Here is a 24,889-nt window from a genome sequence, read left to right as displayed (position 1 = left end):
TAACATTTTTGACACTGACCAAAAACCCCTATCCTTTTTCCCTATCGCAATCGTTCCCTCTCTTCTGCACTCAGGAAGATATCAGAAGCTTATGCTTTTAAACAAACCATAGTTTCTTCTTGACATTTGAACTAGAGTTTAAGTGAGCAAACCAGGAACCGATACTTAGTGACTTTGTTCTCAATAAGTAGAACTTAAATTACAGGTTCCTGCATTTGAACATCAAAGGAAAGTGATGCCTCTTTAAAACCGGAAGCAAATGCTTCAGCCTTTCTCCTTGAGGATGTGTACAGGGGGAACACAGGAGACCCTGGCTTGCTGTGGCTTTTTCAAATAGTGAGAAACTGTGGTTTCCTGTTATGTCTGAACTATGCCAATGGCATTAAAAAAGAAACAACCAGAGGAGACAATGTCACTGATAAGAACAAGAAAGAAAGAAAGAAAGAAAGAAAGAAAGAAAGAAAGAAAGAAAGAAAGAAAGAAAGATGTTTTCAGAGGGTTTCTTGGAAAAATCTCCACTCGGTCCAAAATTTGGAAGTGGAAAATTTTCTTAGCCTTTTCTTCTCCCAAAGATATCCCGCAAGGCAGCAAAGGTTTAGGACCAGAGTTTTCCTTCTCTTAGATGGCCTACCTTCCCAGGTTCATGAGCCCCGCCTGCCACTCATTTCCTTCTACAGCACACACAGAAACCTCCTTCTTGACCGTTGGACCCACTATTGGTCTCGTTCACTCACTCCACCAGAGCCTGTTTTCACCAGAGCCTGTCTCTAACTCACTCAGTCCCTAACCCACTGGCTACCCTCAGACAACTAACCTCATATTGTGATATCACTGCATCCTGCCCTTATGTCACAATCACTGGTTGCTGCCTGGCAGTGCAAAGGGTTTGTCACAGTGGCCTGTCATGACAAGTTAAGTTGAAACTTTTGGAGGAGACAGTGCAGTCAGTTTTGGGAGCAACCACTGGATTTGTATAACATATTGGTTACCTCTTAACTTTCCTGTACTCCACAAGATTATGTTTCCTAGAATCATGTCTCAAGTTAAGGGTATTTTGTGCTTTAAAAATACTTTTACACTTCATTTAATAAAAATCTGAAGCCTCAATCTGGAATTTGCATGCAAATTAAATCATTAGCCACACTACAGAGAACAGAGTGGGCCTGCCTTTGATGCTGGTGTAAGAAAGTATCAGCTAAAACAGCTTCTCTGCCATACTTCCCAAGATTGAGGATGTGAACTTTCACTGGCTTAAAATAGAAGATATTTTGTAATAAGTTGTTAAAATCCATGCCCTTCTCAAGACAAGGTTTATCCCAATCTCTTTATACAAATGAATTACAACTTACTAGCTCACTAGCCAGCAGTATGATGTTAGAAATGTGTCCACTTGCATCGTGATACTATTTCTAAGGTACTGGGTGGTGCAAAATCCCAATTTAGTTGAATGCAGAAAGAGGCAAGTTTTTTAAAAAGATAAAATAATGACCTTAAAGGATTTTATTTAATAAGTCAAGAAGAAACACAGGGCCTTTTTAAAAATAAAATAAAATAATGCATATAGTATAGGAGGCTCCAAAAGAAACTTAGTTGTTTCCCAACCCAGCTTTCTGGATATTTATGCTAAAGGATTAGTTCCACTAGCTCAAGGCCAAAGGGCCTGTTTTCATCTAATGTAGACTTCATTACAACTCATATTCTTTATCCAGCAGCTAATGTTGTCAGTACTTATAGATTCATTGTAATGATAATTATGTTCTTTTGATAGCAAGTCAGGAAGCATCAGAGTGACCGTGATTCCATGTGACTGCAGTATGTCCGTAATGCCACAATGCATTTGTGTTTGCTATTTAGCTGAAGACACACATATAGGTAGAGAGCAGAAGAGCAAAACTATTAGAAGAGCAAAACTTATAGAGTTCAGAACAATATGCTATGTTGAATTCTAATATTGCTGTGTGTTTGGTAACTCTGTGTGATGCAAAATATCTATTTCCATAATCTATGTCCATACTAACACTGAATATATATTCACAAAGAAGTTTCACTAAGAAATAGTAACACTAACTAAGACATATGTAGAAAGCTGCTTTTTACTACTGTATGTCCTATGTCATGTCTAAACAAAAACTACTGAGCATGTAGTTCCAAATAGCTAAGTTCAGAATTGGAATACTTAATTAAACTGTTGATGAATTGCACACAAATATTTGCAAGGGGCTACACATCAGAATTTGTTGATCATTTCCACTGCTTCCATTATATTATGGTAATCATTATATTACTAGTACTGCAGAAAGCTAAGTCTCATGATACCTTTACTGGGGAATGGAGTGAGGAAGTCAGAGGTTGGTCGCAGAGAAAGTGGGTCCTCCAAGGTTAATCCCTTCCCCCACCCATGGTCCTTTAAGCTGTGGAGGGGTAGCTCCCCCTCAGACAGCTTAAAGGAGCCTGCCATTTCATTTTGTTTCGTTCTCTTGGTTCAATTGCATATGTTAGGGGATGTGTAAATTGAGAGGCTAATGTGCATAAGAACTGGCTATTGTGCATATCTGTCACACCTCATGGAGAACATACAGCATCTGGAGGTCACATGACATGAGACAGCAGACCACTTGCTCAATAGCACCTATCAGAACTCACCACATATCCTGACATCCTTATGTGTTTTCCCAATTTGTAGTCAGCAACAGCTAACATGCAGAATGGACACATGGTGCAATGATACCAGGTTGCAAACTAAGTTCTGATAGATGTTATAATGGGAAAAGGGAGCTCTGCACATTGCAGCTGATGTTCTTTTTAAACACATTGTTCTGTCCTGAGCAGTGTCTTGTCCCCATGCCCACAGCAGAGTATTAGTATTAGTATTGTCCTGGTGGCCACTAGGGGCGCATCGGAAGATGGCTGACAATAACATCTCTCCGACCCACACAAGGTAATTAAGAGGCTGTGATGGGAGTAAACAGCCTCCCCCCCCCAAGCATGTGGGGGGGACTGCCCTTGCCTGCTGTGCCCTATACCACCCCCGAATTTGTGGGGGTGGGGGCACTAGGCAGAAAGCCCTTGTGTGGATCTCGGCGCTCCTGGACGCTGTCTCTGATTCGCGCCTCTAGCTGCAGCAACTTCAAAAGAAACAATTAGGAGGATGCTAATGCACATATTTCAAGGAAGAAGGGGGAGTAAAGACTGCTAACCGAAGAGATCTCTGAGAAACAAGACGGGTCGGAGGAATAAGAATAAATCATGAGAAGACACACTAAGGCTCGGTATGTTCGGCAACGGGACTGGATGGGGGAGGGGGGGAACTTTCCTTTCTTTTCTCTATGTGATTAACCAAGAATCCCCCCTCCCCACAAGTCACAAGTCAGAAATGCCGTTTAAATGACTTAAGCTGTGGATTTAAGACTGTGTGGAGATAATTTTCTAACCAAAGCACGTTTCAAGAAGATCGTGGAAAGCATAAGAGCTTTGGAATGACGCAGCAAAAAATATTGTCACCATCTTGGCAAGTTCTGTCGAAAGACTGATGTCTGGGAGGAGGGACAGATCTGTTTTCATATTGTGGGTGAGCCTCCTCAGAGGGACTAAAGTGCGACAGATTTGCGAGATTAATGATGGAAAGAGTGCTGTTATTTATGAAAGTGATGATATATGGAAACCATCTTGATATGATGACTGGACGAACGAAAAATTCACACAGGATTATAATTGGTGTTTACCTGCTTAAGGAAATTATCAGAAGAGATCATAAAGAAAAAAAGAAAAATATACGAACAAGATGAGATGCGGAAACAGCAAGATAAGACTGGATAGAATTATGAACATTATTTGGACAGATTTGTGGATATTAACGCAGCAGCAAGAAGATGATCGGAATCCCCCTTCGGAACTTGAAATATGGGTCACCTCAACAAAAATTTAAAATTCGGCTTTGTAATTCGGAATTTATATGATGTGATTTGATTTAATTTGATTGGTCGGTTAATAAAAATTATTTTTTTAAAAAAAAAATAGTATTAGTATTGTCCTATCTGACAGCACTAAGGATGTGATCAATAGGAGGAGATCCCTACTGCTGTACACAAGGTTTCTGGAAAAGGCATAATAGTCTAAAATCATAAGTGGCCAATAAGATATGACAGAATAAAATGTCTTTGGATTTCTTAATTTGGGGGGCAGCTAAGGTATTCCTGTTGCATCAAATTTCACATTTCCTAGGAAATCCATTGTCATTTTAGGACACAGTTCTCTGAGGTACTGCACTGAGGTCAATAAAATATTGATTATTGAAGCAGAAGATCTAGGATCAAAATAATATTGAGGCCATATCCAGACCACTTCAGCTGCTATAGAGCAAATCGGCATTTGCACTACAGTGGATAGAGTTTCATAAATAAAATATAATGAACTCTTTAGAGGATTAGGCTTGTACTTTTATTTACTTTGTTAATAAATGTATTATTTAAACAATATATCTGCCTGTACAAAAATAATAATTAGATGACTACCAGCAATTTCTAAATGTTTGTGCTAAATATTACCAAGGATATTTGGGCTACGTTGAATGCAGTTAAATCGCATGACTTCGTTTAAAAACAATTTATCTAAATTTATTGCAAGTGAAACATGAACACGACATTACAGGTTCCATTTTTATAATATTTTTTTCTGGATTGGAAAAGTTTGTTAACAACTAATTTTTATGGTTAAAAGTATAGATTTTGGTTTTATCATTCTTGAACATAACATATACAGCAGGACACAGTGAAGAACTCGGAATTATCAAGGGTTACATTTTCCCCTCAAGTCTATTAAACAAAACTTGACAGGACCATCAACTTTTATCTCTACAGGTTTCACTGTCAACATGGCTCCTTCTGATTCAGGAAAGTTGATTATACATAGTAAAACTGAAATGTAAACTTTGCTGACCAATGTCAATTTGGCCCCCATTAACAATTTAATTAACTGTTAACAGATTCTCCCAGATATGACGGCTATACAGATATTTTATCTCCCTGTTAATTAGTAATTATGCACTGGCAAGAAAAACAGGATTTCTTTCCAATTATTCCAGAACTCAGTGATTATTTAAACTTGGCTAATTAGCAGTGGAGGGCTGGTACATCTTCTGGGCAAATTGTGTTTGATAATCCCTATTAAAATATACATTGCGGTTGTTGACTTGTAACAAAAAAGTGGCAGTTCAAAGGGTATTAGATACAGCACAAGGCAAATGGGGGCCTATTAAAATTTTCCCAACTGTTCTAATGAGAATGCTGAGGGTAATTTTTCCTAGCTTACCATCTGTTTGGTTTCTGGCATGTGTCTCTGGTGTGAGGGTCCTGGAGCCCATTTGATTTGTCACAAAGTAAGCCGGGGGCACGAAGCAATTTCAGTAGTTTACAGAGGAACATTTCAAGAATGTTATGCTATGCAGGCTAATGCTTCCTGGATATGCAGTAATCAGTCATGATAGTTTCTGCTTTTTTTAAATCGTAGATCCCAAGAACAAAATGTTTCAGTGCCAACACAAACGCAGCTACAGAAGTCTATTTCCTTTCCCTCCACTTCTGTTGACAGTGCAGCGCCAGCGGGAGGCATGTTCCTTTCTTTTATCTACAATTGATTTCCCATTCAAATGAGCTTGTAGGGAAGTTCATTTGGTGTTCCACATGGTGCCCTAAAATACCTGACCCTTCCCAAATGGTAGCTGTGCGGAGGCGAGTCTTCAGAACACGTTTTGTTGTGAGATGTCTTTGAAGCAACAGCTCAAGTGCACACAGACCTCCCCTTCACTTTTAAACCCCTCCTCTGACTTTTGCACTGACAAGATGTCTAAAGGGTCTCCTGGAGTTTGCCTGCTGTTTTTGTTTTGTTTTCTCTATGTTTCTTTGCTTTTAAACACTTCTTGTGCAAATACCCTGTAGTGCTTTTAAAATGCAAGACTTTTTAAGAGCAGTTTGGAAGCCTGGGGAAACATGGTGCAGGGATAAGATTCCAGCATTAGGGGGAAATGTTTATGAAGCTCAAGACAGGAGCTGGAATGGGAACAACTATTGAACTACGGTGGGTAGAAAGCTATTTTTTCCTCTCCTGAAAGCAACATGAAAATCTAGTAGACAATTTAACCAAAATCCTTATTTTTCTACACACTCCAGTCCTTGAAAGAGATTGAGAACTCCCTTCTTTCCAAACAGTGCACAGGACTCTAGAATATAACACTGTAATTTGATGTAATTGTAATTTATTCCTCGAATGATCACTCATAGCAGCTCCACTTTATTTATTACCAGAATAAAAAGAAAGATTAATCATAAAATCCAAGCGGTTTTTCTTAAGTATCTGTTTAAGGTTAAGAACAATTGCATAACATCAAAAACAGTAAAAGGGAATAGCTTTACTCCCAGCTAAACAAGGCAAGATACAATTCATGCCATTAACTATTTAAGTAACAACTGCATGGATGGCTTTTAAAAGAGATATCAGAAGTAGGGATCAAAATCCAGATCAAGACCCTGGCATGGGGGGTAGAAATGTTAACTCTTTGCCTGCTGATGTGGTCCCAATCTGAATCAGGGACCCCACATCTCTGTTATTTTCTCTCGAATAAAACTTCCCATTCATGCTAAAGGAAGCATTTCCCCCCAGTGCAAATAGCTGGTACGGGGAAGCCCGTACCAGAGTGAATTTGGCGCGAAGTTGGAGTGAGATCCCAATCAAAAGACCCCCTTTGGGGCGACCACCTTTCAAGGAAGGGGAGGCCGGAAGTGTTAGAAGATCAAAGCCGTCTATGGTAATCTCTTCCTCATCCCATGTTTCTTGGAATAGGATGATGTTAAATGAATTTATGTACTTCCTGAATTCGGGGTCTGATTTTTTGGTTCTCCAACCAGCAATGTTCCAGCTAAGTATTGATAATGTCGGGTCCTTGTGCTGTCCCGGTAATTGTCACTTTGAGTTGTTTAATGGGTTCTTGGAGGGAGCAGAGGGTTAAAGTCATGTCCCCCCCAAAATACCTTCACATCAGGTTCCCAGTCTAGATTGGACTTCTCCGTGCTTTGTATTTACTTTTTAAAAACCATTCATGCAGTTGCTAATTGCATGAATGATGTCTTGTCTAGTTTGGCTCTCAGTTCTTCAGAATGTGCGGTAAAGCTGCTGTTCATAAGACAAGCCATAGAAGGAAACTTTTTCTCCTGCAGTGCATAAATGGATATTCATAATTAAACATTAGACTTCCCCGGGGCATCATGCTTTAAGATTCATATCAACAAGCAAAACGAGGTATCTCTTAGTATGCACCAGTGACTTACAACTCTCTCTTTAGGCATTCCCTGCCTTTAAGGACCTCATTTGCTTCTGTCCAGCATTTTTTGCCTTGCCCTATGGAGCAACTTCATTAACAATTCACAGGAAACACTGCACTTAAAGGAGTGATTCCATGGAAAAATTGTGCCCAAATTTAAATGTAATTAACTGGGCTAATTGGAAATGCAAAAGACCACCCAGATTCTCTTCGAAAGCACTTTACTGATTACAATATTTGTTACTAATTTTTTTTCATCCATATATCCAAGCAAGCATTTATAGAAGTAGTGTAACTTTATTGATACGTTGTTTATGAATTTTGTATTCATTATTGTGGGGTTATCTTAAATCATAGAATTGGAAGGGACCACAGGGGTCATCTAGTCCGACCCCCTGATATGCAGGAATCATTTTGCCCTATGTGAGGCTTGAACCCACAACCCTGAGATTAAGAGTCCAGTTTAAAATTTTGGCATCATAATTATAGGTCATCCTTGGTAATATGTGACAATGGAAATGTTTCTATGTTGAATACTGCACAATGGAGTTTTAAGCAGTAAAATATAAATCGAATACAAATACCGCAACCAAAGAAGAAAATATACTAGCCTTGAGGCACATCAGGTACCATGCTTAAGCACCATGCTTAATCTTGGATCTAGCAGCCAAAATCCAATCCAAGCAAATTATGACCATGAGATGCTAGGGAACAGTCCATTTACTTCAAATGAAGCCCAAGCAAATAGTCCACTTCTGAGAGATTGGGACCTTGCATCATAGAGTCATAGAATCATAGAGTTGGAAGGGACCCCAGGGCCATCTAGTCCAACCCTCTGCAATGCAGGGATCTCAGCTAAAGCATCCATGGCTGATGGCCATCCAACCTCTGCTTGAAAATCTACAAGGAAGGAGAGTCCACCACCTCTTGTGGGAGTCTATTCCACTGCCAAACAGCTCTTACTGTCATAATTATTTTCCGAATGTTTACTCAGAATCTCCTTTCTTGTAACTTGAAGTCATTGGTTCGAGTCTTACCCTCCAGAGCAGGAGAAAACAAGCACGCTCCCTTTTCCATGTGACAGCCCTTAAGATATTTGAAGATGGCTACCATATCTCCTTTCAGTCTCCTCTTTTCCAGGCTAAACATACCCAGCTCCTCCAACCATTGCTTGGTTTTCTTTAACATGGTCAAATGTCAGTTGGGTGGTTATCAAAGCTTGGTACTCTCTTAGGATATTGGGTGGGATATGGAGAGGCAGTATTCAACTCATCTACTGATTTATGTTGCATTTGGCATTTGTCTGATTAGTGTAATTCTGTTGTTCTTTTTTGCTGTTCACCAGTATGATAATTATTTCTTAATGCTGATGCAAAAATGAAAAATAAGTAAGTTTGTGGTATCTTTGAGAACTACTGCAATTTGCCTCACTCCACATTCTTTGTATTGTATGTTACTAAGCACAAGCAGTAGATTACTGAACACTCCCAATTTACAACTTGGCTTTCATTCCATCAAAGTTGAAATAGGAGCACTGCAAAGCTCATATTGTCCCCATGGCGATTTCTGGGTTGTTCCCAGATCTGTTTGTGTACAAGTGCTCACAGGCACATGAACCCACATCTTTCATCTGCATTAACATAAAAGCTAATTTGGGGGAAATAACAATACTACTCTTGAGATCTTTACTGGAGGCAATTGTGTGCTAGGAAAGGACTGCACTGGCTGTGATGCCATTGCTTACATGTGGGGATTTAGTAATGACCAATAGAAACCAAAATAAAAAAATTCCTTCCAGTATCACCTTAAAGACCAACTAAGTTAGTTCTTGGTATGAGCTTTCATGTGCACGCACACTTCTTCAGATACCATGGACTTCCATTTCATGCGGCTCAATGTGGTGCCTTCCATAGTTCCAGTTACAGATAGGTAGCCGTGTTGGTCTGCCATAGTCAAAATAAAAAAATTCCTTCCAGTAGCACCTTAAAGACCAACTAAGTTAGTTATTGATATGAGCTTTCGTGTGCATGCACACTTCTTCAGAAACCAATATCCATGTGCCTGCTCCAAAGAGCCAGCAACAATCACATCAGGGTTGCAACTGCAATATTTATTTGCAAAAGAATAACATGGTTTAAGAGTAAAATCATGGCATTTGAGGTTTGATGTGCTGTTATCAAAATATGCAGAGTTAAAAGGATCAGTAATACATTACAAAGGCAACCCGCCCCAATGTTGCCTGGCTTAGTTTAGTTACTATTATAGAGACCAGGAAGACGGTTGATGGTGGAGAACCACCTTGTAATAAAAGGCAAGGTGGAGTCTTAAGGATCCAGCTGAGGTCCAAGGAAAGAGAAAGAACCTGTGAGGTTCTCTGGCCATAATCCTTCATCCAGTTAGGAGACTTGGAGGGAAAGGCATCAGTTAGGAAGCCACTGTCCCTCATTTCTGGGCAGCCCAGGCCAGAGTATGTGGCCTTACTGGACTCCTCCAACTCCGAGACTATCCTTGTGATTCATCTCTCCTTGCTTGCCCACCATAGGATCAAACCGTAACAGAATTGGGCAATGACCCTTTTAATGAACAGGTAGCACCTCAGAGAGAATAGAGCTAGTAAGAGGCTCAAGTTGGGCAATCCTCAGAAGGCTTCAACATGCTGCTGAAGCACGAACTCTCCCCAAGTCTTGGCACTGACTGCTGTGAGCTCTCCAGGGTACTAAACAAGCTGTGCCTTTGCCCTGCTGCCCTGGTTGGCAATATGGAAGGGTGGATTGGATTTGACTGGACTTGCAATAAATAAAAGATACAGCTGAGTCCTGTTGTCGAAGTTTCCTGCCAGTGTCATAAGGATATCCCCACATGTCAAATTTTATGTTAGTAAGGTGATTTTTCTCTTAAAGAAAGGGAGAAAGCTTGAATTTTTAAAGTGCTCATTTTAAATTTTATGAAAATCAATGTGAAAGCTGCTTAGTACAAAAACCACTGCACCTGTTTAGGCAGACTTCATCCTGTCAGAAGCCGTGGTGCAACAAGATAATTTTAGACCCTGAACTAAATGGTCTTACAGACCTTCTTTTAGCTGGCCTTATGCATAACTTAAGTTGCAAAGGAAACATTTAGCATTTCTCTTATCTCTCCCCTCTACCTCAGTCACCACAATTCCATGCATTACAGCTGCTTCTACATTCATTATATGTTACAGAAGCAGAAATACTACAAGCATGTGCTCATTACTTACAGGAATAAAACTGAGATTGAGTCTGCTCCCTTGATGCTAAATGCCTTTTATTGAGAATAAGCACCATTTTGTTGTGGAAAAACACAACACATAATAGATAGATGATAGATAGATGATAGATAGATAGATAGATAGATAGATAGATAGATAGATAGATAGATAGATATAGATAGATAGATAGATAGATAACAAATAGGGCATCAGTAACCATGATATGGCTGGCCAGCCACCCCATTTTTAAAATAAGAAGAAAGGTTGCTGCAGTGACTTGCAGAAGCCTTAATTTGCCTTGACGTGCCCATGGTGGCCTGGGTTCTGATGGGGGACATATTTGCTGCTGCCCCCATAATCTGCTACTCTTTTGAGGGCGCCCCATGATGTGAGGCCCTGGACTTTTGCCCCAAGCTCAAGGCCATGTTGCGCCAGTGCTCAGTATGAACCTTGCATAATCTCAGTGATGTGCAGCTTCATATAGCCCTCAAATGTGAACAGCATATAGCAATACTACTTAGTCTTTGTGACTCAGTAAGTGGCAATTCTCAATCTCATCATGCCTAGACCTTCAGTTGCAGTACCAGGATTCTCTGTAATAACAATGAATTACTAAGTAATGGAACTTTTAAATATCCATCCATCTTTCCTGACTGGGGGAGGAAGGAACCTTCCCCCAACCTGCTCGTATATCTTTCCTGTTCTTGGCCATTAAAAGCACAGTGTTTTTTTCCTTTTGTCTTCTTCTTTTTTATCTTTATTGTTTTCTCTCTCTCTCCTCAATATCAAACATTAGCAAACAGTCTGGAATAAAAATTATATTACAACCATTAATCATCTGCAAATACACTCAATTTCCAAATGGTGCTAGGAAGTCATCTACTTTGTATGTTTGATAATAAGTGAAGCTTTTTCCTTTCTTAGAGGTAATATCAAGAAAATGCAGTTCATTTTTCCAACTTCTGACATACAACTGGGATTGTGCAGACTATCAATATGTAGGGGAGTGGAATAGATCGTGCCTGGTCAGCTGTGCAGGTGTACAGCTAAAAGTGTACTCTCATCCTCCTCTCTATGTTCATTCAGAGTACACAATTATAATATGTGCACAGTCCTAATGTTCTCCAACAAGTTTTTAATGCAAATTTTGGACAGTGGCCCGGTGGGATACAGTGACATGGAGAACCTCTAGCCCCTGAGATGTTGCTACACTATAGCTCCCGCTGTCCCTGACTATAGCCCTTGCTGGCTGGAGCTGATGGAAGTTGGAGTCCAGCAACTTCTGGAAGGCCACAGGGTCTGCACCATGGTCACAGTGTTTTCCTACCGGGCCATTTCCATCAAAGTGCTTATTGGTTCTGGTCTCTTTTGAATCCATAAAATTAGGGAGCGTCTGTTATAGCTGCTTCCCCTTTATGCTCCCTCCTCTTATCCACCTGCTCCATGGTCTGCCTTTAAGCATTTGTTTGCTATGAAACATTTCTTGTATCCAGCGATCCAGGTGGTTGCTATGAAGCAGCCCAGATCCACGTTGTTGCACTGGTGCAATGTCCTGGGTGAGTTCAAAACACCACTGCAGGCACAACTTCTGCCTCAGCAATTGCCTTGCTATAAGACTACCCAATTGCTTTTTTCTGCTGGAATGGTGCAGAGAATCAGATGTCTAAGCTTCAGCCTGAACTACACTTACATGCAAGTTCAATTAAAATCAAGTGAACCTGCTTTCAGGTGAATTGTAAAAAGACAGAGTTGTTGTGAACCTCACTGTCTTCCTTAATAGTGGTAGATCTTTTAAGGTGAACGAGAAAGCAACAGGCGCAAAACAGGAAGCAAGCATTTGTTAACTTTATTTACTATATGCATATTTATTTATGCTTTTGATGTTTGCTAAACTGAAAAGCCTTGGGGAGCAATAGGCATTGATTTAATCACAATGAGCATTACTGGTAGTACTTGAAAATCTAAATCTTTAGGGGCAGCTTCATCCTGAGGGGAATTGCAGCTTTGGGGAGGGGGATATTGGGGCCACAACACAGGGAAAGTGTTAAGTCCCCTCCCTGCACAACTAATGTGTTCCTGTGAATATAATAACGATATTACATGCATATATGTACTTAGGAATGTGTGACACCAGTTCCAATGGTAATTACTCCAAAGAATTACTCCAAAGAAAGTGTACATAGGAATGCCTCACTTAGCACAATCCTATCATCCGGCAAGGCTGGTTAAAGCATTTTAAGAGATGTGTTGTCACCCCTGTCCTAGGGCTACAGTAGCAGAATTGCCACAACTCTGCTAATGGAGGGACTGAGCATGGGAGGCACCAGAGCTGTGTCAAATGAGGGATGAGGTTGTGCTGGAATCCTTCTGGCAAAAGCTGAAGTACAAGCTGCAATACTCCCACTGAAATAATTGAAGAGCCCAAATGCATGCTTCTTCCATCTCTTCCTGCTCTGCCCATGCAGCCGCAATGGAAAACAAGGGTTCTGATCAACTCTGCTGCCAGCCACATCTCTCTTGCAGCAGTATATGATAAACCTTACACAAGGAGACCATACTTTAGATGGAAGGGCACATGGATGGCTAGTCATATTGTGCATACTTATAGCACACAAGGAGGAACTTTGGGGATGTCAGAGACTGTCTGGACACTGAGGAGTGGTGGCTAGATACTGATGAGTGGACACCAGAAGAAGTGGAGGTTGGAGACTGATTTGGAATAAGAGATCAGTGATCAAGGACAGTCTGTAACAGCCAGGAGATAGAAGTCAGAGGCAGGAGAAGCTGCAGGTCAGATAATAAAGAACAGGGGCAGGAGGAGGGAGAGAGTGCCTGCTTGTGTGCAGCTCAAGTAGGGGTCTCTCTGTTGCTGCAACTGCTTCATCAGGTGCACGTCTATGAGAAGGTAAAAGACATAGGGCTGATAGACATGCCTTTTTCTAACATAGAATAGAATAGAATAGAATAGAATAGAATAGAATAGAATAGAATAGAATAGAATAGATTCTTTATTGTCATTACACAAGTGCAACATTGCACAAAGTGCAACGAAATTGGATGCCATCCCTTAAAACAACAAAAGCAAAACAACAACAACAACCAAACAAACCGCATTCCAGCCACACCCACACCACACCCATCAAACTCCCAGGTCACACTATCGAGTTACAGCATTCAAAAAGGCCACAGCTCTTGGATAGAAACTGTTTTTCAGTCTATTTGTCTTTGACTTGATGTTTCTATATCTCCCGCCAGAAGGCAGTAGTGCAAACAGACAGTGTCCCGGGTGAGATGAATCCTGCAGGATGTTATTTGCTTTCCTAAGACAACGGGAACCGTACAGTTCTTCCAAAGATGGGAGAGGATGTCCAATAATCCTTTGGGCTGTGGTTATGACCTTCTGGAGCACCTTCCTCTCCCTAGCTGTACAACTGGAGAACCAAGCACAAATACAGTATGTAAGAATGCTCTCTATGGAGCCTCGGTAGAAGGACACCAGCAGTCTCTCACTCAGATTGTTCTTCTTTAAAAGTCTGAGGAAATAAATTCTCTGCTGGGCCTTCTTCACCAGAGCAGTGGTATGTGCGCTCCAAGTCATGCCCTGATCGATAGCTACTCCCAAAAACCTGAATTCCGCCACCCTCTCCACCCGTTCCCCGTTGATATACAAGGGCTGAATGTCCGCCTTTTTTTTCCTGTAATCCACCACCAATTCCTTGGTCTTAGCCATATTAAGAGCCAGATTGTTCTCTCCACACCAAACACAGAGCCGCTCCACCTCGTCCCGATAGGCGGACTCATCCCCTCCTGAAATGAGCCCTACCACCGTAGTGTCATCAGCAAACTTGATGATTTTGTTGCTGGAATAGATGGCTGTACAGTCATACGTATAGAGAGTGTAGAGCAGGGGACTCAACACACAACCCTGTGGTGAGCCGGTGTTAAGGCTAAGGGCTGTGGACATGTGTGACCCTACTCTAACCCTCTGGGAACGTTCTGACAAAAAATCCAAAACAAAAAAAATTGTACTTTTGACAATAAAGAGTTAATTCCTCACTCTGGGCATTCCTTGCCTGACAGGGCTATGACAGGGGATGGGAAGCCTTGTGAAAAGGACTTCAGCACAAAAGACAAGTATGATTCCAGCCACTTTCTTGTTACAGCAGACCTTGAGGCCATTAGTTTCTGTTAACTTTAGTGGAATTTAGTTCAAATTTCAGTTATTTAATAGAAAAGGAAGCACTATTTAGCATACTGCATAGAAAGAGTCCATATTTCATACTTATTCACTCTGCTTCTTGATAAACAAAAAAGCCCCAAATGTTGTGACCTTTCCTCAGAGGGAAGTAGCTCCAGCACCTTTTGTTATGGTTGCCCTTTTCTGAACATTTCCAGCTCTACAATGCCTTTTTTGAAGTGACCAGAACTGAGCACAGTATTCTGTCCTGATTCATGCGGGTACCCAGCACCACAGATTGATGATGACCAAGTGGAGTGGTAGTCCCAGAGAGACACGAAAGCAAAGCAAGGCAGGATCAGCACCTTGGAGAGGGACCTATTTGGGTTTCAGGACCACAGCTAGTCATCCTACTAGTCACTAATAGTTGTCTCAGCAGTGCCCTGAAACAGCTGTCAAAGCTTTATAGTATGGATTAGGTATTGATTGATGTAAGGCTCCTCCCCCTGAATGCTGCATCTGGCCAATCAAGAGCTGGCATATTCCCCTGCTGCCCTGGGGTTTCAAGTTATGGGGAAATCCCTCTTGATCCACTGAGGAGTCTGTGGATCAATCCTTGAAGTCTGATAGCAGAGGTCTTTGCACAGAGGTGCAGGCTCTGTTGATCATGGCTCCACATGGAATGGACCAGGAAGTAGATCCAAAATAGAACATATTGATCTATGCAGCTGAACAGCGCTCTCTCTCTCTCTCTCTCACACACACACACACACACACACACACACACTTCATGAAATCATTTTGGACTTACCAAAGCCAAAAGCACTGGACCCGCCAATACTCTGTGAAGCCTGAACACTGGTTGATGTGTAGAGTCCCGTGACCAATAAGCCATCAAAAAAGGTACTCGTTGAAATAGTCACTGAAATGAAAGAAAATTTAAAAATATGTAAGAGATTCTCAATTTTAAGGGAAAGATTTCACCACCCTTCTATGCTCAAGCCAGTTATCTAGGACCAGGGTTGTTGCTAAAAGGCCTTTCACTATGTGGGCAATCCATGTTGCAGGGAGGAATCTCTTCTGTGTGACCAAATCTAAATACATGGGTTACTGAATAGCCCTGGAGATGGACACTGACATGAGAATTCTCCATGTGTTTAGAGTGTCATTTGCAATGCTACTTCCCACCACATAGGATTACCAGCAGAGGGAAGGCAAACATGGACAGTAAATGACCTTTTAACTGGTCCTTAGATATCTTCATAGCCAACCTTCTTCCACGCCTTTTAATGAGTGGTGATCAAGAATAACCAGCTTTTTATTTGGCAGCAACAACTAATTTCCCAAACTATGAAGCCATTCAGTTTCAAATGTAGGGTTTGACATAAACTGTAAGCAAATACTTAAAAGTCAGTTTGTATTCCTCACAAATTCATAGGCACAACTGGAATAACAGCCCAAAATTTATTCATAGTAGGTTAATATTATACGTATAATAGTTCCAAGAAGAAGCTCTAGTAACAGGATTCACAAATTGTGCTGTGCAATGGACAGCTGCACGTTATGTGACAAAGATGGCTGATGCACATACACAGGTATGTTCTATAACAGTGTGGACCATATACACATGTTTTTAAACTGAACATACATCTGAACAGGCCAAAGTCCCTGGATATGTGTTCACAGGTGTCAACACTGCCACAAACAACACTGGTGGACATATGGCAATTATGTGTGCCAAATAACATGGAAAGCTGCACCGAGTGACTCTAAATCAAGTGGAAATGATTTGAGCAGGGTTGCTTCCCACATTAACCTAAATAGGAGTGTCAATAATGGAGAGAGAGAAATCCATTGAAGGGTCCACACAATTCTGCCTACCATGAATGCACGACTGCTAGCATACATATGTTCATACATGCATAGAATCCTTCACGGGTTACAAAGAAATGCATGCCAGTCAGAGCTTTCCTCCTCACAACCCTACTTGCAGCTTTGTCAGAAACTTTCCAAATATTTATGTTAAATAAAAAGCTATTTTCAGCTGAGCACTCCTAATTTATTTATATCTCTTTCTCTGTGTCTCCTCACCCCCTCAAATTGTACAATCTTGAGAAAGACAACCATGCTTAAATTATTTGTCATCTTTAATGAATCAGAAATAATTTTTATACTTAATGAGCTTTCTATCATGAAGTGCTGCACACTAAGCATTACAGCAGCAAGATTTTAAAGTAGCAATGAAAGGTCACTCAGCTCACTGTTTCTGGAAGGCGCTGCTTGCCAAGAAAGGCTAAAACTTTGTTATGATGTAAAAAAACCCGAACCCTTCAGTTCGGAAATGCAAATGTTATATCTTTAGTAAAACAAAGGACATGCTTGCAGCATATTACCATGGCATATTACACAGTACTATATCTGCATGGTTAATAATACGATAATACTGTGTCTTTTTGATGTATTTTACACAACAATCTGAATGCGAAGTAGAGTATTAAGCTGTTAAGTCTTAAATATTTGTAAGTGAGATAAAATGAAAAAGACCAACATAACCCACTGGGCAGATTATAAGCATTCTTTGGCATTTAGGCACCTGTTACTATTTTTCTGACATAATTTAGAGCTAAGAAATGGAACTCTAAATTACTTGAGCCAGATGGCACTTAGAATTTTTGAAGTACTTCTTTCTGAACATTCATCTTAAACATGTCTGCTTGACATTTTTATCATCAGATATTACCAGTTCAAATATACTAATATGCTTAAATGGCCTCGGCTGAGAAAGGCCAAAATTATTCCCTGCTTCTCTTCTCCATTATGTAAAAGCATGGCAGATTAGCAGCATGTCTCGCTAATGTCTCTATGTCTCGCTGTCTGCAGCAATGGCCTTGAACTGTTAAAACCATTTTTACAGCACCACCCTATGCATGTCTACTCGGAAGTAAGTCCTGCTGAGTTCTGTGAGATTTATCCCATGGGATGTCTGTATAGAATTGCAGTCTCTGCTGATATTCTCCAGAACAAACATACTTCCAGCATTCCTAATCACAGCATTTGTGCCTCAAAGCTTGCCTGGGACCATATACCATGTTTTCAATTCACCTTGTCCTAAGAATTTATGAACGGATACAGCAAGCCTTAGAGACAAATTCAGAACTGGGATGCAATATGATAATTTGCTCACAGCATTTTAAGTCATAGGTAGCTTGGGTGATACAACTGATCAAAGAGCCCTTTTCAAACTCAATATTCTCCTTTATTCCATGGAAGAGAATGTGAAAACATCACTAATTTGTTGCTTCTAGAGAATTCTAGAGAAATACTAGTTTAAACTCCCATGTGAGCACCAATGTAAGCCATGCAGAACTTATGAATCTAACTACTATACTGCTTGAAATTCTATGTGAAGTAACATCCTGGGTTGTAAATTGAAGCTTTATAGTATACAAGACAATTGTCTCTTAGGAAGTTGATATTATTTTGAGGTCAACTGTTCATTTTGTCTAAGCTGTTACTGAAAGTGTGCATACTTAGAAGAGGAAATTTATTGTGCTAATATCAACATTTTCCCTGGTCTCCACCCTCCTTGTGGTATTAATTACTGTATGTCCCAACGTCATGGAGGGAGGAGGAAGCATCATCATCATGCTGTAAACAAAATGAAAATATAAGAATTGTAATGAGACCGAAATGGAAAAAATAGGGGTAAATTGATATAAACACCTGCATAACAAAAAGAAGGTAGAGCTGATCCAAGTCTGAGTTGTGATGTTAACGGGTTAAGAACATGATGAAGAGCCTTATTGAATCAAGCCAAAGGCTCACCTGGTCAAGAACCACAGTGGCCAACTAAAAGTCTGTGAGAAGCCCCCAAGCAGGACTTGAGTACAACTGTGTCCTCTCAATTCTGATTCCCAGCAACTGGTATTCAGAGGCACACTGTCTCCAAAAGGGGAGGCTGAACATAGTCTTTATGGCTAGTGCCCATTGATAACCCTATTTTTTTTAAAGTCATCCAGGGTATTGTCCATTATTACATCTTGTGAATGTGCATTCCATAGAAACAGCACTTCCCTTTGCCTGTCTGAATCTTGCAACATGCAACTTCTTCATTGGACAACCTCAGGCTTTCGTATTATGAGGGAGGGGAGAAAAATGTATCTCTGTCTACTTTCTCCAGACTCTCTTTTTCTTTCCCATAGGGAAGTTGTCCCAACCCCTTGACAATTTTGGTTGCCCTTTTCTGAACCTTTCCAAGCTTCCGATATTCCTTTTCAACTGTGGTGACCAGAACATCATGCGGTACTCTATACAGTGTGGTCCCACCATAGATTTCTGTAACAGGATTATGGTTTGGTAGTTTTATTATCAATCCCTTTTCTAATGATCCCTAACATTCAAGTCACAATTTTTCACAGTTGCCACACACTGGGTCAACATCTTAATCAAGCTGCCCACTAACTGAAGCACATTTGCCGTTTTGCTGCCCATTCACCCAGTTTGGAGTGATCTTGTGTCTTAACTTTAAGAAACAGCTAAACACACAGAACCTATTACAGTCTCATCTGGGCTGTAACATTTAGGACTACGGCTATGGGACTGCATATTGGGATGCTTCCCTGATATTTTGTTTTTGTTTTTAATTTCACACAGTTGAATCTAGTATGCTAGGAAGAAAGGCTCTATCTTAGCTTCAAATTCAATGGTCTCTACCATGGGAGCATATTCACCCAGTGCTTTTCCAGCTGCATTGGCTCCCGGTGGAGTACAGGGTCAGATTTAAGGTGCTGGTTTTGACCTTTAAAGCCCTTCACGGCCTAGGACCCTCGTACCTACGGGACCGCCTCTCCTGGTATGCCCCACGGAGGACCTTAAGGTCCATATATAGCAATACCCTAGAGGTCCCGGGCCCTAAGGATGTTAGATTAGCCTCAACCAGAGCCAGGGCCTTCTCAACACAGGCTCCAGCCTGGTGGAAAGCTCTGTCTCATGAGACCAGGGCCTTGCGGGATCTGATTTCTTTCCGCAGGGCCTGTAAGACAGAGTTGTTCCACCTGGCCTTTGGCTAGGAATCAGTTTGATTCCCTCCCCCTCTTTCTTTTTCCTTTCTCTTCCTATGAAGAAATTGCACCCTAATGTTTTAATGTTGTATCTTAATCTTTTAAATTGTATTTTAATCAACTTGTTTTTATTATTGGTTGTTAGCTGCCCTGAGCCCGGTCTTGGCTGGGGAGAGCAGGGTATAAATGAATTATTATTATTATTATTATTATTATTATTATTATTATTCTTTGTTGAGCAGGAACTGCAGAAAAGGCAATTGCCTCATTGACAGATGGAACCTGGAGAAGACTTGTCACAGAACACAGGCATATATTTCTGCCTATACAAGAGTGATGAGCCATGGAGTTGCCTTTGGTCAAGGTGTAAAGAGGAGGAAATCACATGCAGTTCATTGGATTGGTGAGGACCATGGTGCAGGCAGATGCACAGCATAACCTCTGGATGCTTACCGCATGCTGCCGCTCAGCTGGCAGGCTGCCCAGAAGGGAAGCAGCAGGAGTAGCAGCAGGGATTCCTGATCCGATTTCGTCTCCTAAAACCCAGGGAGACTAATGTGACGAAGTCACTGGACCAGCGATTTCACAGGGAAAAGGATACAGCCTCTCATAGCAAACCTTTTGCATAGTTGGGGAGACTACATTAATGGTTACCATCTTTCCCCTTTGTTTTCTTACCCCAGGTGGGCAGGCACAACATTTTTACTAGCAAAAAATTGTTTCTTCTACTGTATTGATTTCTTTACGTATGTAAATAAGACATGCCATTAGGATTGCAGCACCTTATTTATTAATGGGTCCCCTTTCTAAAAGGATATTCAAGGTGTAAAAACCAATAAAAATTACAAGAGATAAAGTGAACAAACAATTAAAAATAGAATACCTAATAAAAATACAGATATAACAGTAGCAGCAGAAACTTAAAACAGGAGGAAATGACAGCCTAGAACAGGCAAACTCCAGCCCTCCAGATGTTTGGGACTACAATTCCCATCATCCCTGATCACTGGTCCTGTTAGCTAGGGATGATGGGAATTGTAGTCCCAAACATCTGGAGGGCCAGAGTTTGTCTACGCCTGGCCTGGAACAACCAGATCACTGTTGTTTTCAAAAGTTAAAAACTAGTTAAGAATTAAGTAACTGAAGGGACCTTCTGAATAAAAATGCCTGAACATGCCAGTAGAAATAAATTAGATTAGGGGCCCAATGCACATCTCTATAGAGGGCATTTCGTAACATGGGTGCCACTGATTTAGTAATAACCACTAAATGGGAGAGAGTTCTTGGTAACCACAATCAATACACCTAATCTGATCATTTGTATCTCATAGTCTTGTTCTCTTTACTTTCCCATCTGTAGTATTACTAGAACTTAGGAATGATACAAAATGTTCCTTAAGGAAATATAGAGACCGAATCTCCCTGCCAGACCGCACTGGCCTACAATTAACAGGGAGGCCTTGTTGGTGGCATCACCTCAGGCTGTTGTTTGGTTGGCATTTACCCATCTCTCTCTCACACACACACCCAATGGCACCATTGAAAAAAATATATTGTGAGCTACTGACAAATATAAACGAAAACCCAGCTAACCGAAAGGACCTTGTCTGAGCAAGGCAAGACTTGCCAGATTCATTTATATCTGAAGTCTTCAAGATGCATGTAAGGCCCAGTCTTGCCTTGAAGTATGTCCCACAATTTCCATGGGGATTATTTCCTAATAAGATAGTACTAAGTACAAAGCCTATTTGTATCCAGAAGCAAATATATATGTGGTCTAAGTGGAATTATATGGCCTGTTTTACTGTTGAAAGGAGGCAAGCAGTTATTGTGTGGTAGACCACACAAGCTATGTTTAAGTGAGAAAAAGTGTGGTCACTGGCACTCCACGACAAATTTAGAGCGTTGTTGCCTTTTTCTGAACTTGCACCAAGTCATGTAAACAAAGAAAGTCTTCATAAAACAGAAGGCTACTATGTTAAAGTCTCTCTTGTCCTGTGTCTGTCATTTTTGTTTTCACTGGACAGGACAGAAGACTGTTCTTAGACATGCAACTAGAATTCATATTTGAAATTGTTGCATAATGACTGGCTCCTACACTTAGTTTCTTCTTCTTCTTTCACAAAGCACAATATTTCCACATACCATAAGGAACTCTGCCCATGTCAGTGAAATGGTTGAATAAGCTATCTGCTATCTTTTCATCAGTAACTCAGAATACACAAACTATTAGTAATTTTAAAATATCTAGTTTGGTTAGCACCATTCAAGATGCATTTTAAAGAAAAACAATATCACAATTGTAAATAATTATGAATCCTGGAGTTGTTCTACTAAATATGCTGAGATTTTTAAATAAAAATCATTAACTTCAAATTGTTACAATTAACTTTTCATCAATGTAATCCAGGAACAGCATCACAAATTTAGTGACCTCTGTTTTAAATCTAATCTCATTGCTCATGCCTTTCAGATTTATGTGTGGCTGGCTGCTTGATACCCATACATGAAATTTTCATACTGTTGGCACCGCTCTAAATAAATTATTAAAAGGATATGAATATGAGTGTTGTGTTTAGATTTTCAGCATTGTTTTGTAAATCCCTTTTATTCACTTGCCCTCATAAAAAGAAACCGCTGTAAACATAAACAGCAATGGCATTTTAAGCCCACAACCGTCCCACCTACTAAGGATACAATCATCTTTGTCTTCTGAAAATTATAAATGCTTGCAAGAATTGTGTCTTATTTTTAGATTAGGAAAGTGTGCTAGCTAAACATAGGCTTCTGAGCATATTGACCTCAGTTTAGAAATATATAAATCCTCTTACCAAACGAATTATGATTATATTAAGCAAATGGAGTTGAAAACTGTTATAGCGGCATTAGAAATTAAAGAAACATCTACATATTAAAAAATTGATGTGCAGAATCCTTTTGCAAACATTCACGTTAAATGAAGAGAGAGACAGCTGCAAATCAACAAAGAAGACTGCCAGTAAGAATATATACTTTTTCTTACATTATATTTAAAAATATAATAAAATAATATTTTCATTTCTATACAAACCTGTTATATCACAGAACAATAGCATGTTGGCCACTGAGGGCTCTAAAAAGAATATTCCAGAAAAATCTTTCCTAATTCGTATGTTTTAAGAACATGTGATGGCCAGTGATGATACCAGGGGCTAACATGGAAGATGATATAATCACAGGCCAATTGCTTTCAGATAAAATAGGCCACAACTTTATTGATTACAAATGTGAGTAGGTCTTGGCATAAGCATTAGGTGTGTACCATGAATCACCCAACCCGACTGCTGGTTGATTATTGAGTAGGGTTAATCCCAGGTTAAGGATCAGCCCATGGCGCATGTCAAATTGGGGTAATCCCTCTAAGATCAAAGCTTGGGGCGTGTGTGTCATGGCCCATCAGCCCCCATCTGGGCATCAGGATGGAAGCACACACTCACGAACCTCTTTATGGGGAGTAAGGGTCCCAATCCCCCTGTCTGCCTTGACTAAGGAAACAACCCAATGCCTTATCCAACATCCGAGAAAGTCCCAGAAGCCAAGTGAACTGGACTCTGGGCAGGAGGCAAAGCTTGGCTTTATAACCAAAGAGCAGACCTGAGAGAAATAGTTTTCCCCCAGGTCCACTCTGAAGTCCCACCCTCCTGGCTCACCAGTGATTGGACAGAATCACGGAAGAACTATTGGAAGCCTGTGCAACCGTTGGGGAAGGAAATGATGTTCTCCCTGGCCACCTGTGAAACCAGCGCCTGCCGCTGCGTCATCCTGCTGCAACCACCACTCACTGGGGGTGAAAAGGTAATATTCCCATAATTCAAAGAGATGTTGATTCCAAGTTAATTTGCAGTTTGTGTGCATCCATGTTCAGCATGACTGAACATAACTTCCCTTCTTTATTTCACAGTATAATATACTCAGACATAAGTCACAATTAATTCAGTGGGACTTACTTTTAATTCACTGTATACAGGAAGGATTGGTCTACCACAACACTTGCTGCACAGTTACTTCCTCTTCCTGCACTGGCCTTCAATGCCACCAGCAGCCACTCACTTTGGCTTTATCCCACGGTAAAGAGTATAAAAGGTGCAGCAGAGTATAAACACAGGTAGGGTTAAATCCCATGAAATCAGCCAGTCAAAGAAGGGCGTGTAGTGATGCACAATGTTGCAACACACACTGTGACAGCAAAATACACATAAAACATTCTGAAGTCATGTTTTTTTAATGTGCATGCATAAAAATCAAAGTCTTGGGATCTCAGAAAAATTGTAAATGTTTGAGATAAATGATGAGATAATTATGTTTTTTAACAAAGCTAGTTTGTTCATGAATCTGGTGTATGTCAAATTACAGTTTGAGCCACTTCAGAAATTACACGAATGTACTTCTTGTGCTAAGGGACATGGGTGGCACTGTGGTCTAAACCACAGAGCCTAGGGCTTGCCGATCAGAAGGTCGGCGGTTCGAATCCCCGTGATGGGATGAGCTCCCGTTGTTCAGTCCCAGCTCCTGCCCACCTAGCAGTTCGAAAGCACGTCAAAGTGCAAGTAGATAAATAGGTTCCACTCCAGCGGGACGGTAAATGGCATTTCTGTGTGCTCCTCTGGTTCGCCAGAAGCAGCTTAGTCATGCTGGCATGGAAGCTGTCTGTGGACAAACGCTGGCTCCCTCGGCTTATAAAGCGAGATGAGCGCCGCAACCCCAGAGTCGTTTGCGACTGGACCTAACGGTCGGGGTACCTTTACCTTTTACTTCTTGTGCAACATGCAAAGCAGGAACTGGCAATGAAATCTGTGATACTTCTACCACCTAGAATTAGCACACCTTTCTCATGATTTCCTGGGGAGCGCAAAAGGAGAAAATATGAATAAATCATGCCATTCTGTCGGCAGAAGTCTGTAATATCTGAATCCATCCTTGACTGATGTGGCAATGTTATATTTTATTTTAGAAATGTGTATGTTTTAAGTCATGTTGTTTGTATGTTTCGATGGATGAAATCAGTTAGGGGTGAGGTCTTGCTGGAAAGTTGTAATTCAGCAACATCTGGAAGACAAAGTCCCCCCAACCTG

The 24,889-nt window shown here is 40.7% G+C and overlaps 1 protein-coding gene across 2 annotated transcripts in view; it reads right to left on the bottom strand.

Moving 5' to 3' along the window:
* The window catches only part of RELN (reelin), a 311,434-nt gene that overhangs the window by 255,543 nt on the left and 31,002 nt on the right, over positions 1-24,889 (bottom strand). The window contains exon 2 of one of the 2 annotated variants that reach the window (XM_083463882.1): positions 15,530-15,640. In XM_083463882.1, coding sequence (XP_083320008.1) covers positions 15,530-15,640 — 111 coding nt within the window. Of the gene's footprint in view, positions 1-631; positions 777-15,529; positions 15,641-24,889 lie in introns of those variants that run through there. The other variant, XM_083463883.1, reaches the window with a different exon arrangement.

Source organism: Podarcis liolepis, assembly GCF_965112155.1.
Source record: "Podarcis liolepis genome assembly, chromosome: 10".
In the NCBI taxonomy this organism is placed as follows: domain Eukaryota; kingdom Metazoa; phylum Chordata; class Lepidosauria; order Squamata; family Lacertidae; genus Podarcis; species Podarcis liolepis.
This window is presented reverse-complemented; position numbering and strand designations above follow the sequence as displayed.